This window comes from Gymnoscopelus braueri, assembly GCF_963280865.1.
Source record: "Gymnoscopelus braueri genome assembly, chromosome: 6".
In the NCBI taxonomy this organism is placed as follows: Eukaryota; Metazoa; Chordata; class Actinopteri; order Myctophiformes; family Myctophidae; genus Gymnoscopelus; species Gymnoscopelus braueri.
The window spans coordinates 49307794-49322429 of record NC_137607.1 but is presented as its reverse complement, the minus strand read 5'-3'; the positions used below and the strand labels follow the sequence as shown (position 1 = coordinate 49322429).

Here is a 14636-nt window from a genome sequence, read left to right as displayed (position 1 = left end):
GTTTGTGTCCACATCCACACATTTAAATGAACAAACCTTATTCACGGTGTGCTGCCTGGACGACGAGACGGGCAGGCAGTGCAAATTGCACATCTATCCATGCTATTTTTGGTGGTTGTTTTGATCTGGATAGTGCATGGAGGCCATTCTGGCCGCAGGGTGTTGTAGAATTAGCTGACACTCTGTTGCTAGAGTTACAGGGAAGCTGGAATGCCTGTAGCAGTAGGCTAGCGAGGCTACATGAGGCCTGCGCTGGCAGGGGGCCATGTTGTGCTAGCGAGAGGACCTGCATGCCTGGCTATATTAGCAGGGGTTTTGTAACCATTGTAATGAAACGCCTGGGCTCCTGTGGCCTCTGAAAGGCCTTCCAGTGTTTAATGATTTAGAGCCAAAGGAGGGGAACCAATACAGTGCTGGCTGGGCCTTGGTCATGGAGAGGAGAAACCATGGGACAAGTATGCCATTCAACCATTTATGTGCCCTCCTCCTGTTTGTTTGCCAATGCTCCCTGGGCCTTCCTCTCATGTTTAATGTGCAAAGTTGCAAGCACACACGCGCGCATGCACGTACGTACGCACGCACGCATGCACACACGCACACTTTATTCAGTACAGGGGTAATCAAGGACAGCAGATTATTATTATTATGTCTCCACCAAAGCTTTTTGCTAAAACTTCTCTCTATCTTTCTCTGACACACACACACACACACACACACACACACACACACACACACACACACACACACACACACACACACACACACACACACACACACACACACACACACACACACTCATTCAATGTCATTCGTTATTGACCACTGACTATTACTCATGTTGTACAATCCCTGTGCATTCTACAAATACAAAACACTAAATAGTCATGCACACAACAGAGCAGAACCTACGCACGCACGCACGCACACGAGCGCAGACACGCCCTCCTTCTGCACCTGTCGGGTTTCAGTATTAAGAAGAGCAATCAACAGTGGTAAATTCCTGGGCTTTGTTGAGAGGTGTCAGAGGGAGAGTGCACAGGGTGGGCCTTGAGGGTCAGGGAGTGTGTGTGTGTGTGTGTGTGTGTGTGTGTGTGTGTGTGTGTGTGTGTGTGTGTGTGTGTGTGTGTGTGTGTGTGTGTGTGTGTGTGTGTGTGTGTGTGTGTGTGTGTGTGTGTGTGTGTGTGTGTGTGTGTGTGTGTGTGTGTGTGTGTGTGTGTGTGTGTGTGTGTGTACGCGCGTGTGTGTGTGTGTGTGTACGCGCGTGTGTGTGTGCATGTTTCTGAATATCTTTATGGTAGCCGACTTATATTTCTGGTTCTGCACTTGTGTGTGTGTGTGTAATGTGTTCAGATATCTGTGTGTGTGCGTGCCTGTGAGAGTGTTATGAGATGGGGCTGGACATGGTGTCCCAGCTCAGGTGTCACCCAGTGGAATGCAGGCCTTTTGCCCTTTGACCCAGGGACATGGCCCCTGAGGGTTGGGTGTCAAACCATCGGCCCTGAACCTCAGCTAGTGGGGTGTCGGGTGACCCTCCTGACTGCTGCCACAAGGTACAATGCCAAAGGCTACAGAGGACACAGCTCTGTGTGCGTGTGTGTGTGCGTGTGTGTGTGTTGAACTTCGGAGGACAACATGAGCAACAGTCATTAGCTTTGTCAAAGGTGTCTGTTCTGTAATGGGATCTGTCTCGCAAGGCCTAAGCATGAAAAATTGACTATTGCCCTGGTTGATATTACATACATGCTTAAGTCACAGGACATGACATAATCAATAAATCACAACTTTTTTACCAGCACTTAAGATGTGATAATTATTGGAAGTGGATGCTGGTCTGGTCTGTGAGACTGAGACAGCTGTGCTACCACCGTGGGCTGACCACTTGACGTCCCGCTTTGGCCAGGATTGTCCCCGATTTCAAACTTTGTGTGGTTGTTTTCAGCGGTTGCATAGATGTTTATCATGTTCTGCTCACGTATGCTCAGTTAAACATGAACAGTGCATTGCGTGTCTGACTTCAGCGCTGATGTGTGTCGATCAGTCGTTGCCTGTATGTAACGACTATGGTGCGTACACATGTGCGCGTGCATGAATGGGTGTGCACATTCATTTAAGGGTCCCGGTTTGGGGGGCTGAAAAATATAGTCACACTATATCAGTGCTAACCTCAGTTAGCTATGCTACAGAACGGCTTTGTCATGTTTGACCTGTTATTCACATTATCTTTCATTACATTATTAAAATGTGCACTTTTTATCCCCATTGGCTTAAAAGACAGCCAATGATCGAAAACATGTCGAGAATCTGTTGAGAATCTGTCCAACACATGTTGACTATTGGTCAGTCTCTTCTTAGACCAGCTCGCAAGCTGGTAATAATATCCTAAATATATACAACCTCACTCACAAGAATCACTTCATACCATTTAGAACATAAGTTAGTTTGTTGCACACGGTGAAGACACAGAAAACATGGTTTGACCCAGCCTCTCTGCCTACGTGGCCCTCCCCCCAGATGTTGTTTGATGTTTTTAACACCTTCAACCCACTCCACCCATTTTCACCTTCTCAGAGAGTCTCTCTGTGTCTATTATTGGCAGGAAGCAGTGAGAGGGAATTCTACTCGGCTAAAGGGAAATGAGGCTAAACACGGTTTGGCATGGAATGTCAGAGACCAGCCCAGTTTGGTCGTACACTGGCCAGCCATCAAGCCAGTCAGCCAACCAGCCAGCCAGACATCTGAGTCCCAGGACAAGGGGTGCCTTTGTCCCCCATCTCTCTCTGCTATTCCCTGCCCTGCTTCTGCCCCCCATCTTACCCCTTTACTCTCCATCCTGTTGCGGCTCCTCTGCCTCCTCCCTCTCTCTCTCTCTCTCAGCCCCTCACTCCAGAATAGCACAGCAGGCCCCCTCTGAAAATAGAGCTGGTGATGTTGGCAGGTCAAGCACTCTCTCTCTCTCTCTCTTTCCCCCCTGAGTTTCTCCCTCAATCTCTCCTTTGTTTCAGTGGTTGAATTCATAAGAAACAGTTAGCCAATGTAAATGCTAAATGCAATTATATAATTATACATGATGAAGTAAGAAATGCAAAATGAACTTAAGTTCGTTTGTGTATTCTTTCTATGGCTAAATAGCCCATCCGTCTTAAACCAAGTCCCAAGAAAGCATTTAGTGTGATTTGCCTTAACACTAGGCGGTTTATGGCACCCAGGGCCTGGCCAAAGATTGGCGACAGCCAATTCCTCCTCCCTGCCAAGTCACGTGGTCCTCCAGCCCCCATGTCCTACAGCAGTCCATGCGGCGAGGAATTCCCTGTAATGTGTAAAAAAGGCAGGTTAGTCAAGGAGGAAATCTTATTAGCAGAGAGCTGGAGGAGCTAAAGTTCTGTTCTTTCAGTTTGAAATAGGTTTAGAGTAGCAGGACGCCCATCATTTGACAAATTCCACCTTAATCATCCGAACTGTGGCTGGCTCCAGTTCTATTTCTCTCTCTCTCTCTCTCTCTCTCTCTCTCTCTCTCTCTCTCTCTCTCTCTCTCTCTCTCTCTCTCTCTCTCTCTCTCTCTCTCTCTCTCTCTCTCCCCCTCCCTCCCTCCCTCCCTCTTTTCTCTCTTGTATCTCTCTTTCTGGTGGACAGATGGATTAAGTGAACTTGCTAACTTCCGAAGCCAAAGTCCAGCCCACAGACATATATACACTGTAGTTTGGAGCCACAATTAATTGGAAAAGAAAGCTTCCAAATGTTGGTTAAACTGTTCATAATATAAGAAATGGAGGAAATGTGTAGATTTTGCTGTTGATAAATGAAACACTAGTCTTGTATCTATGCGTGATGCCTGCTTGGCAAGTTGAAAGACTCGAAGTGGAGCCCGTGAAAGAGGCTGTTTGGGGAAACGACCTGCAAAAATAACATAGATAGAGTTTTCAAGAGTGGTATTCACAATTCAATCTTGTGTAGACTAAACAATGGCATGTCATTACACCTTACAACTTTGCACCCTGCCATTTCACAAGGTAGACATCTAGTTAGAGTAGAACCGCCTGCGAGGTCCACTCCAAATGGATATTTTTACAACACGAATAATGTCTACGAGTAATACTAGCTCCTAACGCCTCAAGCCATGGTGTCCATCTCCATGCAGAGGTCTGCTTTCCCAGAGGCCCCGTTCTAACTTTGCTAATGACATTCCAGGTGATTTTAGCTGCTATTTAATTGAATGAAGCCCATTTTGAGACTAAGCTAAAGGCGTGGAGGCTGGTATAGAATTAGCACATTGTAAAAAAAATAATCCATGAAAAGCTTGCGGCATCAGTGAGACAGATCTACCTTCAGGTGTGGATTGCAACTGGAGTATCTGTTAAACCTGACTGAAAACTAGTCAGATTCTTGCAATAGAATAACTGTCTAATAACAATGGTCTTTAAACTTAAGTTAAAACACCTTTTGTCTTGTACGTTCATGCCCTTTGTGTGAGTAGTCTTACTAGTCACTGCCAATAGATAATGGACACATAGCATGACAATATATGGCAAGAAAAACCCATATAAAGAAATTGCTAATCTTCAAATCATAGCTCATAATTTTGTCTCTTTTTCCTTGTCAACCCTGCAGATGGTCCTGAGCTCCTGCCCTCTCTGTCGGGCTTCTCTCCTCCCTCCAGTCCCAACCCTGCCAAGAAGAGCAGCTCCATCAACTGGTCCTTCCCAGACAAGATCAAGTCCCCGCGCACCGTCAGGAAACTCTCCATGAAGATGAAGAAGCTTCCGGAGCTTAGTCGAAAACTCAGTATCAAGGGGATGCCGAGTAGCAACAACAGCAACAATGGCAACGGAGGCAGCCAATCGGAGCCCAGGGCGCACTCTCCCAAAACCAATAGCAACGCAGCGGAGGCCGTGCAGCAACGCATAGGCCCTCGATTGCCGGCCTCTGGCGGCGGTCAGACGGCGGCGGCCAGCCGTAACGTGATCTCACGCTACCACCTGGACAGCAGCGTGTCCACCCAGCACAGCTTCAGCAAGAAGAAGAGCAACGGAGGCTCCAAGTCGGCCAGCAAAGGTGGCTACCTCAGCGACGGTGACTCCCCGGAACTGGTGGCCAAGTCCGGGAAGCACGGCTCTACGGAGGGCAAGGGAGGGAAAGGGAAGGAGGTGGTTCCGGGTGGCGGAGGAGGAGAGAGGACAGGAGGTGCCGGAGGAGGAGGAGGCGGGGGAGGAGGAGGAGGCGGCGGAGCGAGCCCCAAGCTCCACGGTACGGAGCTGGACATCGACGCCTTCAGGCACTACAGCTTCACGGAGCAGCCCAAGTGTACCCAGTACATCTCCGGCCTGATGAGCCTGCATTTCTACGGCGCGGAGGACCTCAAGCCGCCGCGCGTCGACTCGCGCGACGTTTTCTGTGCCATCCAGGTGGACTCCGTGAACAAGGCGCGGACGGCGCTCCTCACGTGCCGGACCACCTTCCTGGACATGGACCACACCTTCAACATCGAGCTGGAGAACGCGCAGCACCTGAAGCTGGTGGTGTTCAGCTGGGAGCCGACGCCGAGGCGCAACCGCGTCTGCTGTCACGGGACGGTGGTGCTGCCGGCGCTCTTCAGGGTGACGCGCTCCCACCAGCTGGCGGTGAAGCTGGAGCCGCGGGGGCTGATCTACGTCAAGCTGAACCTGATGGAGCAGTGGCAGAACTCGTTGGACGGCGGCCCGGACGGAGACAGGGAGCCCCACGTGTTCGGGGTGGAGGCTTGGAGGGTGGTGGAGCGGGAGACCACAGGACTCATGGTTCCGCTGCTCATAGAGAACTGCATCACGGAGATCGAAAAGAGAGGCTGTCAGGTGGGTACATCCGCCTGTGGCTCATTGATTTTTTGCTGAATGTCTGCCCAAAGATAACGTGATAGCAGGGTGTTTATTTATACAACTGATACACTTTGATGCTTTGTGGCTGTCTGACCAGATACAGTTCCCTACTCCGTAGTACTCTGTCACTCTCTCTTTCACACACAGACACATTAAGCCTAAGAGACATAGTGTATGCAGCATATAATTGACAAAATGCTAAGGAATACATCTGGAAATACAGTAAGTATGACATGAACCAGTTGTATAATATTTTGGTAGAATACATTGAAAACCTACACAAGACACCAATGACGTCAAAAAACTCTTAACTTCAGGGAGACTGGCTTTTGTATTCAGCAGAGAAAATGGAAAAAAGGAGTAGAGGGAAAGAACGAAAGGACAGAGAGGAAAGTGTAAATAATTATGACAAGATGGAATGGAGAGGGCAGGGCTCCAGCGACTAACACAGGTGTAAAGTGTTTGAGTTAATGGCAATAGCACATCCTTTGGTTGCACAAATAATTTGCGACAACACACAACTGGGTGATTGCATCTTAGCTTTTTTGGAGGATTCTTTTAGGAAATCAAAGTACGTACAAGAAATGTTAAAACAGTAATAAGGTACAAACAGTTTCTGTTGGGTCTGGTGGTCTAACCTCAGGTGGTCGGACATTTTATGTACACTTGTACACTTCATAATTCATAATGTTTTGTGACCGCCAATGATGACCTGTACAACCTGAAGGCTCTAGGTTGATACTTTGTGTGCGGGAGAAGGCTTTCATAGTATGCTATACCGTGCGAGCGACAAAGAAAGAAATGCCAACAGCGGGTGGAGGATAATAAATAATAAAAAAATTGGCCAACTGTTGTTTACTAATAATAACAATTATTATTATTATTATTATTATTATTATTATTATAAATCATCACCATCCTAATTTTTCAATCTGTTTCATTTTAGATTTCTTTGGCTATTCAAAAATAGCAGATATACAAGTTCATAGCCCGGCACTGAGTTCTGTGCTATGAGGGGTTAAGATAAATGGTGCATGAAGAGGTATCATACATAATAACTATAAACGCTCAAAATATGTCACTCTGTGCCAATGCACACAACACGTGCTGACAGCACACTGACCTTTGTTTTGGGGGGGAAGGCTGGCAGCCAAACCCTGGCTCCTGTCTCTCTCCTCAAGACCATCTATCAGTGGAACTCAAGAGGGGGGCCGTCCAGATCACCACATGGCCACACTCACTTGACTACTGTCTCCATGGTCCAGCTAGCACTCTGTTCACTCACTGCTAGGTTTAACCACTTATAAACCTTGTACTTGGTTGACTGGAGCAGTGGTGGGGAAAAGTACTCAAATGTTTTACTTTAAGTAAAAGTATCAATACTGCAATGTAGAAATACTCTGCTGCAAGTGAAAGGCCTGTGTTCAAAATGTTACTTGAGTAAAAGTACAACATTATTGGCATCAAAATGTACTTAAAATAACAAAAGTAAAAGTACTAAAATGTTTGAAAATAGCAGATCTACAAGCTCACAACGCGTCGCGATGCGACGCGTTGTGAGCTTGTAGATCGGCTATTTTCAAATAGCCTATGTATAAGATAGGGCTGAAGTGGTAATAATTTCTGCAAAGTAACTAGTAACTAAAGTTTTCAAATAATTGTAGCGGAGTAAAAGTGCAATATTTGCCTCTGAGATGTTGTGGAGTAGAAGTAAAAGTATTGAAAATTGGAAATACTCCAGTAAAGCAAAAGTATACCTCAAAATTGTGCTTAAGTACAGTACTTGAGTAAATGTACTTAGTTACTTTACACCACTGGACCGGAGTCCCTTCGGGGCTCTATCCTATAGTGGAAATTAAATATCTTTGCTGACAATAGCCGATACGATACTATACGAGCTCACAATGCGTCGCGTTCGTTGTGTGGATGCTGGGCTTTAAATGGTTAAAAAAATGACAATCCATCAGCTCAGCTGAGAGTCTGTGTAGCACTTGATCTGTGTCATCTCCTATCTGTTGTTTCTATAGCTTGTGTTTTTCTGTTTCATTTCCCCAGCGTGTCTCTTTTTGGCAACCTCTCTCTTTCTCTAAATCGTATGTACTTCTTTGTCATTCTCTCTCTCTCTCTCTCTCTCTCTCTCTGTCCTATTTGCTGACGTTGGGCAGGCTGTCAGTGTAGTATCCTGCGTTGAGCTTCCTCCAGGTACAGAGCAGTATAGTGGGCTCGACACTAGATCCCTGAGGAATTTAACCAGGCTGTTAACTGAGGCACGCATGGCCAGGCGTGTAGCAGTATGCCTTTACAAATGATTATTATGGATCTTTAATGGAAAGACCCTTTTTTGAGCCTCTCAGAATTCCATGTCCCGAGGGAGGGTTCCTCCGAGCTTTTAAGATGCTGGATGATTGTGGCTGTTTTGAAAAGACCACGGATAATGTTTGTGCCAGAGACGGTGTTATGTACAGTTTGTACTATGTATGTATGCTCTTTGTGCTTGTTAAAGAGACAGGAACACTCTCAGAAAGCAGTTGTAGTGTTATGACCCGCTACCACCCATAATAAGACATCTGAAACAGCAGATATTATTTTGCAGACCGCTTGCCTTCCTGCTTGCGTTATTTATTGTCATTTTAAGATTTCTTTGGCTTTTTTAAAATAGCAGATCTAAAAGCTCATAGCACGGCGCTGCGCTATGAGCTTGTAGATCTGCTGTTTTTGAAAGAATCGTGAAAGTTTGTGCAAATCTTTTGAATATATGTAATTTTTTTAAAGCAATTTTTTTTACTCAAATCTTTGCTTCTGTGGGTTCTACAAATGTCTTCTAAATCCTAACAGTTCTTTTGAAAAACGTATGTTTCTATATCAGTGGTTCTCAAACTTTTTCATGTCAAGGACTCCCAAAATAATTTGTATTTGGCCGCGGACCCCCATCTGAAAATATTTTCAGTCAAAAATGTGCCATTTAAAAATATATATATTCAAAGATTTGCACAAATCTTCAGGGTTTTTCAAAAATAGCAGATCTATTAGCGCAGCACCGTGCTATGAGCTTGTATATCTGCTATTTTTGAACCACCAAACAAATCTAAAATGACAGAGATGCGTTCCCGGATTGAATAGTTAAATTGAGGAGTCAAGTAGCCATTATTATAGTTGTTGGTCTCTTTGTTACCAAAGTGTAAGCGATTTAATATGTACACTGAACTTGTACGCATGTGTTTATGTGCTTGTCGTGTATTGTTTGCGCTCTAACATGCATCACCTTTCTGTCATTAGAAATGACGTTGAGGACAGATCACCTGTTTACAGACTGGTGACTTCGGCCAGCTATTAGACGGTCAAATCAAGTTTACAGGACATAGACACTCACACATTTCAGTGGGCTGACTTGGGGCCGGTCTTCAAAGAACATTAAATCATTTTAAGTGTGCTGTTTTTCTCTGTTTGGGTACTTTGATATTTTGAATCAAAAACTAGAAAAGCGTGCTCCTCGGAGCACAGGTCCCGCAAACTTTGGAAGGCAGTCAATTGGAATGGGATCTGACAAATCGGACTGATACATCTTGATCACATGACCCCAGAGATAATGTGTACCGATTCTGTACGCTTTAGACAAAATCTGTAGGAGTGGTTGCACTATGGCAGAAAATGTAATTTGGCACAAACGGGGCCTATAAGTTGCTTCGTGATCCAAGGAATCCAGGGGAAAAAATGTGTTGATTGTATGACCTACGCTTCAAGAGTTATAGGCCAAAACATGAAGTCGGCTGTTGTAGCGCTACCATGAGGACATTTGAAAAAATCGGGCAATTGGGATGGCATAGTGGGAATGTGCGTGCAAAGTTTCCCAGCAATCGGGCGCTGCATTCACGATGTGTGACATTTTGTGCAAAACTGGCCACCCCCGCAAACTTTGGAAGCCGATCATAGCCAATCAGAATGAAATATGAGAAATGTGACATATACATCTTGATCACATGACTACAGAGAATAATGTATGCCGATTTGCGTGAGGTTTGGACAAAATCTGTAGGAGTAGTAACACAAAAATGATATGTCTCATGGTGACGCTATAACGGGACGATTTGAAAAACAATTGGGTGGAGATTCTTCCTTGGCCTGCTGGGAGTGTGCGTGCAAAGTTTCCAGCCGATCGGTCCAGCAATGCTTATAGCATTTCATGCAAAACGATCCCCCCCAGTAATGAAAGCCAATCGCGGTCAATCGGAATAGAATTCGAAAACTTGGCTAATCCCAGCAGAAAAAAGTTTGTTGTATGTGCTTTCCATACAGTCGCTTAATGTCATTACTGTTGAGGTCACTTGACTGTTTTGGTGCCATTATGCAATGGATTGTTTGTTGCCAATACAGATTGTAAGGAGCTAAAAGTTACAATCAAAATATTTTGCCAAGAGAGATTCAGATTTGCTCAAAAATGCGACAGTCACCAATAGGTTTAGTGAACAGCACTTTATTAGTCTCTCAAAATGTATGAAACAAGAATAAGATATCTAATACAAACCTCTAATAAATAACATTATAACAAACTTTGACATCAACTCTGAAACGAGAGCAAATCCAGTGAAATATCCAAACATCCAATCAAATAAAACTTTTACTCCTCAGGAATTGTTTAGGGATTAGGAAGAATAGAAATACCAGCAGCAAATAAAACAATCCTCTTACCAATAACATTCTTCAAAATAAATTACATGGGTTAGGGTTAGCAGCTTTGAAATGAGCAAACTAGTGCAAAAGTATAATATTCTAATAATAAATAATATATTTTGATACGTTATACAAGCTCATACTTTATACAAGCTCATTGATACGTTATACAAGTTCATAGCACGGCACTGAGTGCCGTGCTATGAACTTGTAGATCTGCTATTTTAGAAAAATATTGAAAGCGGACATTTTTAACTCCGATCTATGCTTCTGGGGGTCCCTGGAACATCATATTTTGAGATGGGGGTTCGCGGCCAAATACATATCATTTTGGGGGTCCTTGACATGGAAAAGTTGGAGCACCACTGATATAGCAACATACGTTTTTTTCAAAAAAAAATTTTGGATTTAGAACACATTTGTAGAATACACATTCAAAGATTTGCAAAAGAAAATCAAAAATAGCAGATCTACAAGCTCATAGCGCGGCACCGAGTGCCGCGCTGTGAGCTTGTATATCCGCTATTTTTTAATAGCCAAAGAAAATCTAAAATGACACAGATGCATTCCCGGGATTGAACCTCAACATACAGGGCTCAGCTGGTGCTGTGGGTTGCCTAGACTGCGGCGGCATGGCCGACAAGGGCAAGCCCACTTTCTCTAACAGCTGTTCCCTGCCTGCACTGGGCCGCTCTCACCCCCCCCCCCCCCCCCCAAAGAAAGGCTCTTTTTTTTTTTCTGAATGGACTTGTTGTTCATTGTGCCCACAGTGACTTCTGTTTACTCTCACACAAAGCCAAATCCCTCTAATCTGTCCTCCTCTCTGCCTCTCTCGTGTGAGGTTTTGAAAACAGTACTCAACGACACGGAGAGAGATCTCACAAATAGTTTACTACTAGGTCCTTATGGCTGGTCCTTATACGCTGGAGCCTGTGTGTGTCTTTGTCTGTCTGTCTGTCTGTCTGTCTGTCTGTTTGTCTGTCTGTCTGTCTGTCTGTCTGTCTGTCTGTCTGTCTGTCTGTCTGTCTGTCTGTCTGTCTGTCTGTCTGTCTGTCTGTCTGTCTGTCTGTCTGTCTGTCTGTCTGTCTGTCTGTCTGTCTGTCTGTCTGTCTGTCTGTCTGTCTGTCTGTCTGTCTGTCTGTCTGTGTGTGTGTGTGTGTGTGCTCGCGCAAACGGCTCACCATTTACAGCCCACTGACTTAATGTGTTGCCAGGGTAACCACAACAGTTGGCCCGGTATGCTACATACCAGACAGACACATGTAGGAGAAATTATGGGATGTCTTTAGCTGAGCCTAATCCCAACATAACAAGGAGACCATTAAGCCTAATTTATACTTTGTCGCATGAGGCCAACAACGCAATCCATGGCGTCGTGTTGTTAGCCTGAAAATCACCTCAGAAGTCATGTCCAGCGAGTGACACCATCGTGCGACAAAGTATAAATTAAGCTGCAGAGCAGGCCCTCCATCCCAGTAGTTCTCAAACGTTTTCATGTCGAGGACCGCGGACCCCCATCTGAACAGGTTTTGTGCCAGGGACGCCCAGAAGAGACGATTTGTGTTAAAACATTCAATCCGGGAACGCATCTGTGTCATTTTAGATTTCTTTGGGCTATTCAAAAATAGCAGATATACAAGCTCACAGAGTGCCGCGCTATAGCGCTTGTAGATCTTTTCTTTTTAAATCTTTTAGCAAAACTTAAATATATACATTTTTAAGCAAACATTTGTTAAATATTTTGTTCCAGGGACCCCCAGAAGCAAAGATTTGAGTTACAAATGTTCGCTTTAAAAAATATATATATTCAAAGATTTTCACGATAAAAAAAAAAAAAAGCTGATCTACAAGCTCATAGCGCGCACTCGGTGCCGTGCTATGAGCTCGTAGATCTGCTATTTTTGAATAGCAAAAAAAATTAAAATGACAGAGAAGCGTTCCCGGATTGAATGGGTTAAAACATTCGTAATAGTTTCAAGATTATTTTAGCTGATGTACAAGCGTGCGAGCTGGTGAGCTTGTAAATCCTGCTTATTTTTTAATACCCAACGTATACAATTTGGATGAAGTGGTTAAAAATGATTGTGATGTTGAATTAACAAATTTAGCTGGGAACCCCCTGGAACCTTAGCCTGGTAAACCAATCCGGTCGCGGAAATCGCATTTCGGAATGCGATTTCCGCGACCGGGGTGGTATACCAGGCTACTGGAAACCCCCCCCCCACACCAAGGACCCCTGGGGGTCCCCGGACCCTCTTCACGTATCAGATATCAACTTGCAAAACGTATTTCGAGAGGAAATTGTCATTTTGTTAAAGAGTTCCTTTAGGTCAACCTGCGGTCTTGTGCCGTGCCGAGGGCCTATAAATGGTTAACTGCTTGTTAACTCTACTCTGTCAGTATAGAGGACATTATGGACACGTGTCCCGTCACCCCTGGACAGGATGCGTGTCATTTTCAACACGCCTGTATTATTTGTGACAACACAGATGACTGGGCTGCTTCTTAGTATGCATTTAAGACGTGTTAAAAACAACACGTTAAAAACAACACAATGCGTCGCATCGCGACGCATTGTGAGCTTGTAGATCGGCTGTTTTCAAATGGCCGAATTGTATATAGGGCTGAAGTGGTTAATGTATTTTACAAAGTATTTTTTATTTTGTAATAATAATCCAAATCTACAAAGTAACTAAAGTTTTCAAATAATTGTAGTGGAGTAGTACAAAAAGTACAATATTTGTAGCGGAGTAGAAGTAAAAGTACTTAAAAGTGCTAATACTCCAGTAAAGTAAAAAAAAAATACCTCAAAATTGTCCTTAAGCCCAGTACTTGAGTAAATGTACTTTACAGCACTGATAAATAGCACATTCGGGTAGATATTTCGTGTAGAGAGAGCAAATAACAGAAGAGCCAGCTGTGGGACTTCAGGCCAACCAAGTCAAGGGTTTTAAGTGTCTTGAGTTGTTAAAGCTACAAACCCTACATTTCATGTCTGTCTGTTGTCGTCTCCCTCTCGCAATGGAGAGACGATGCCCAAACTCCAATAAAGACAGTGGCACGTCCGTCCAGTGTCCAATCCGCTGCACAGTTTGCTTCAAATAATAAATGCTTCTTTATTGACGTCGTCAACAAAGGAGGTGTCAAGTAGGTGTCCTACCCGACACCAGGGTCCAAGTTTCTCAATGTAAGAGTAGTGAGAGACACATGCTAGTTATATTGTATTGACATACTAGGCCGTACAGATTGGTTCAAATCAAATAAATGTGTTTTAAGCACACAGTTGCCTGTTGAAAAGGGTCTGTGGTGTGTGTGGTTGGTCTCCAGCTGTGAAGAACAGCCAGTTTGTCAGCACATTGTTTCTATTAGATAGGACAGTGGTTCTCAAAGTGGGGTCCGGGGACCCCCAGGGGTCCTTAGGGGGGTGTTCTAGGGTATGGGTTCTCAACCTGTGGGTCGGGACCCCCCCCCCCCACATGATGACAGTGAAGAGACAATTTAAGGATTTTTAAGACCTTTCTAATACCTAAAAGAAGAAGAAAATAAAATGAATTGAAAAAAGACCATTACTGCATTAAAAGTCAACAAACTATACTAAATTGTCAAATAATATAAGAAAGAGGCAAAAGAGGCCTCAACTCCTACAATTCCAAGTGCTTGTCAGGGTGGGGGGTCAAATATGATTGTTTGGGGGGGGGTCCCCAGTTCAAATAATTATTTTGGGGGCAGGGCCGGACTGGGACCAAAATTCAGCCGTGGCATTTTGGTCCGAACCGGCCCACCACCCCCCGGGCCGTTTTGTGGGGGTTTCACTGTTTCAGCCCAGCCCTGCACATGAACTCTGCAGCCGCACTGAGGCCCCTGCTGGAAAGCATCCCAGCCCAAACATTAACGTAACTAATAATTGGGCCGCGCGACCCGGAAATGACCGTAATAATCCTAAAACGGGCCCAGCGGCCCACCGGGCAAATGCCCGGTACGCCAAATGGCCAGTCCGCCCCTGTTTGGGGGGTTGCGGACTGAAAAGGTTGAGAACCACTCTTCTAGGGGGTCCCAAGGAAAAGTAGTTAATGTAGCATCACAATAATTTTATGCATTTAAATTTTGTTTAGTATTAGC

The 14636-nt window shown here is 44.7% G+C and overlaps 1 protein-coding gene across 1 annotated transcript in view; it reads left to right on the top strand.

Annotated features, from left to right (window-relative positions):
- Positions 1 to 14636, top strand: part of syde2 (synapse defective 1, Rho GTPase, homolog 2 (C. elegans)) — a gene marked incomplete at its 3' end in the record, with an annotated part of 59956 nt that overhangs the window by 21283 nt on the left and 24037 nt on the right. Inside the window, exon 4 of the mRNA XM_080430629.1 lies at positions 4606 to 5825. Coding sequence (XP_080286755.1) covers positions 4606 to 5825 — 1220 coding nt within the window. The remainder of the gene's footprint in view (positions 1 to 4605; positions 5826 to 14636) is intronic.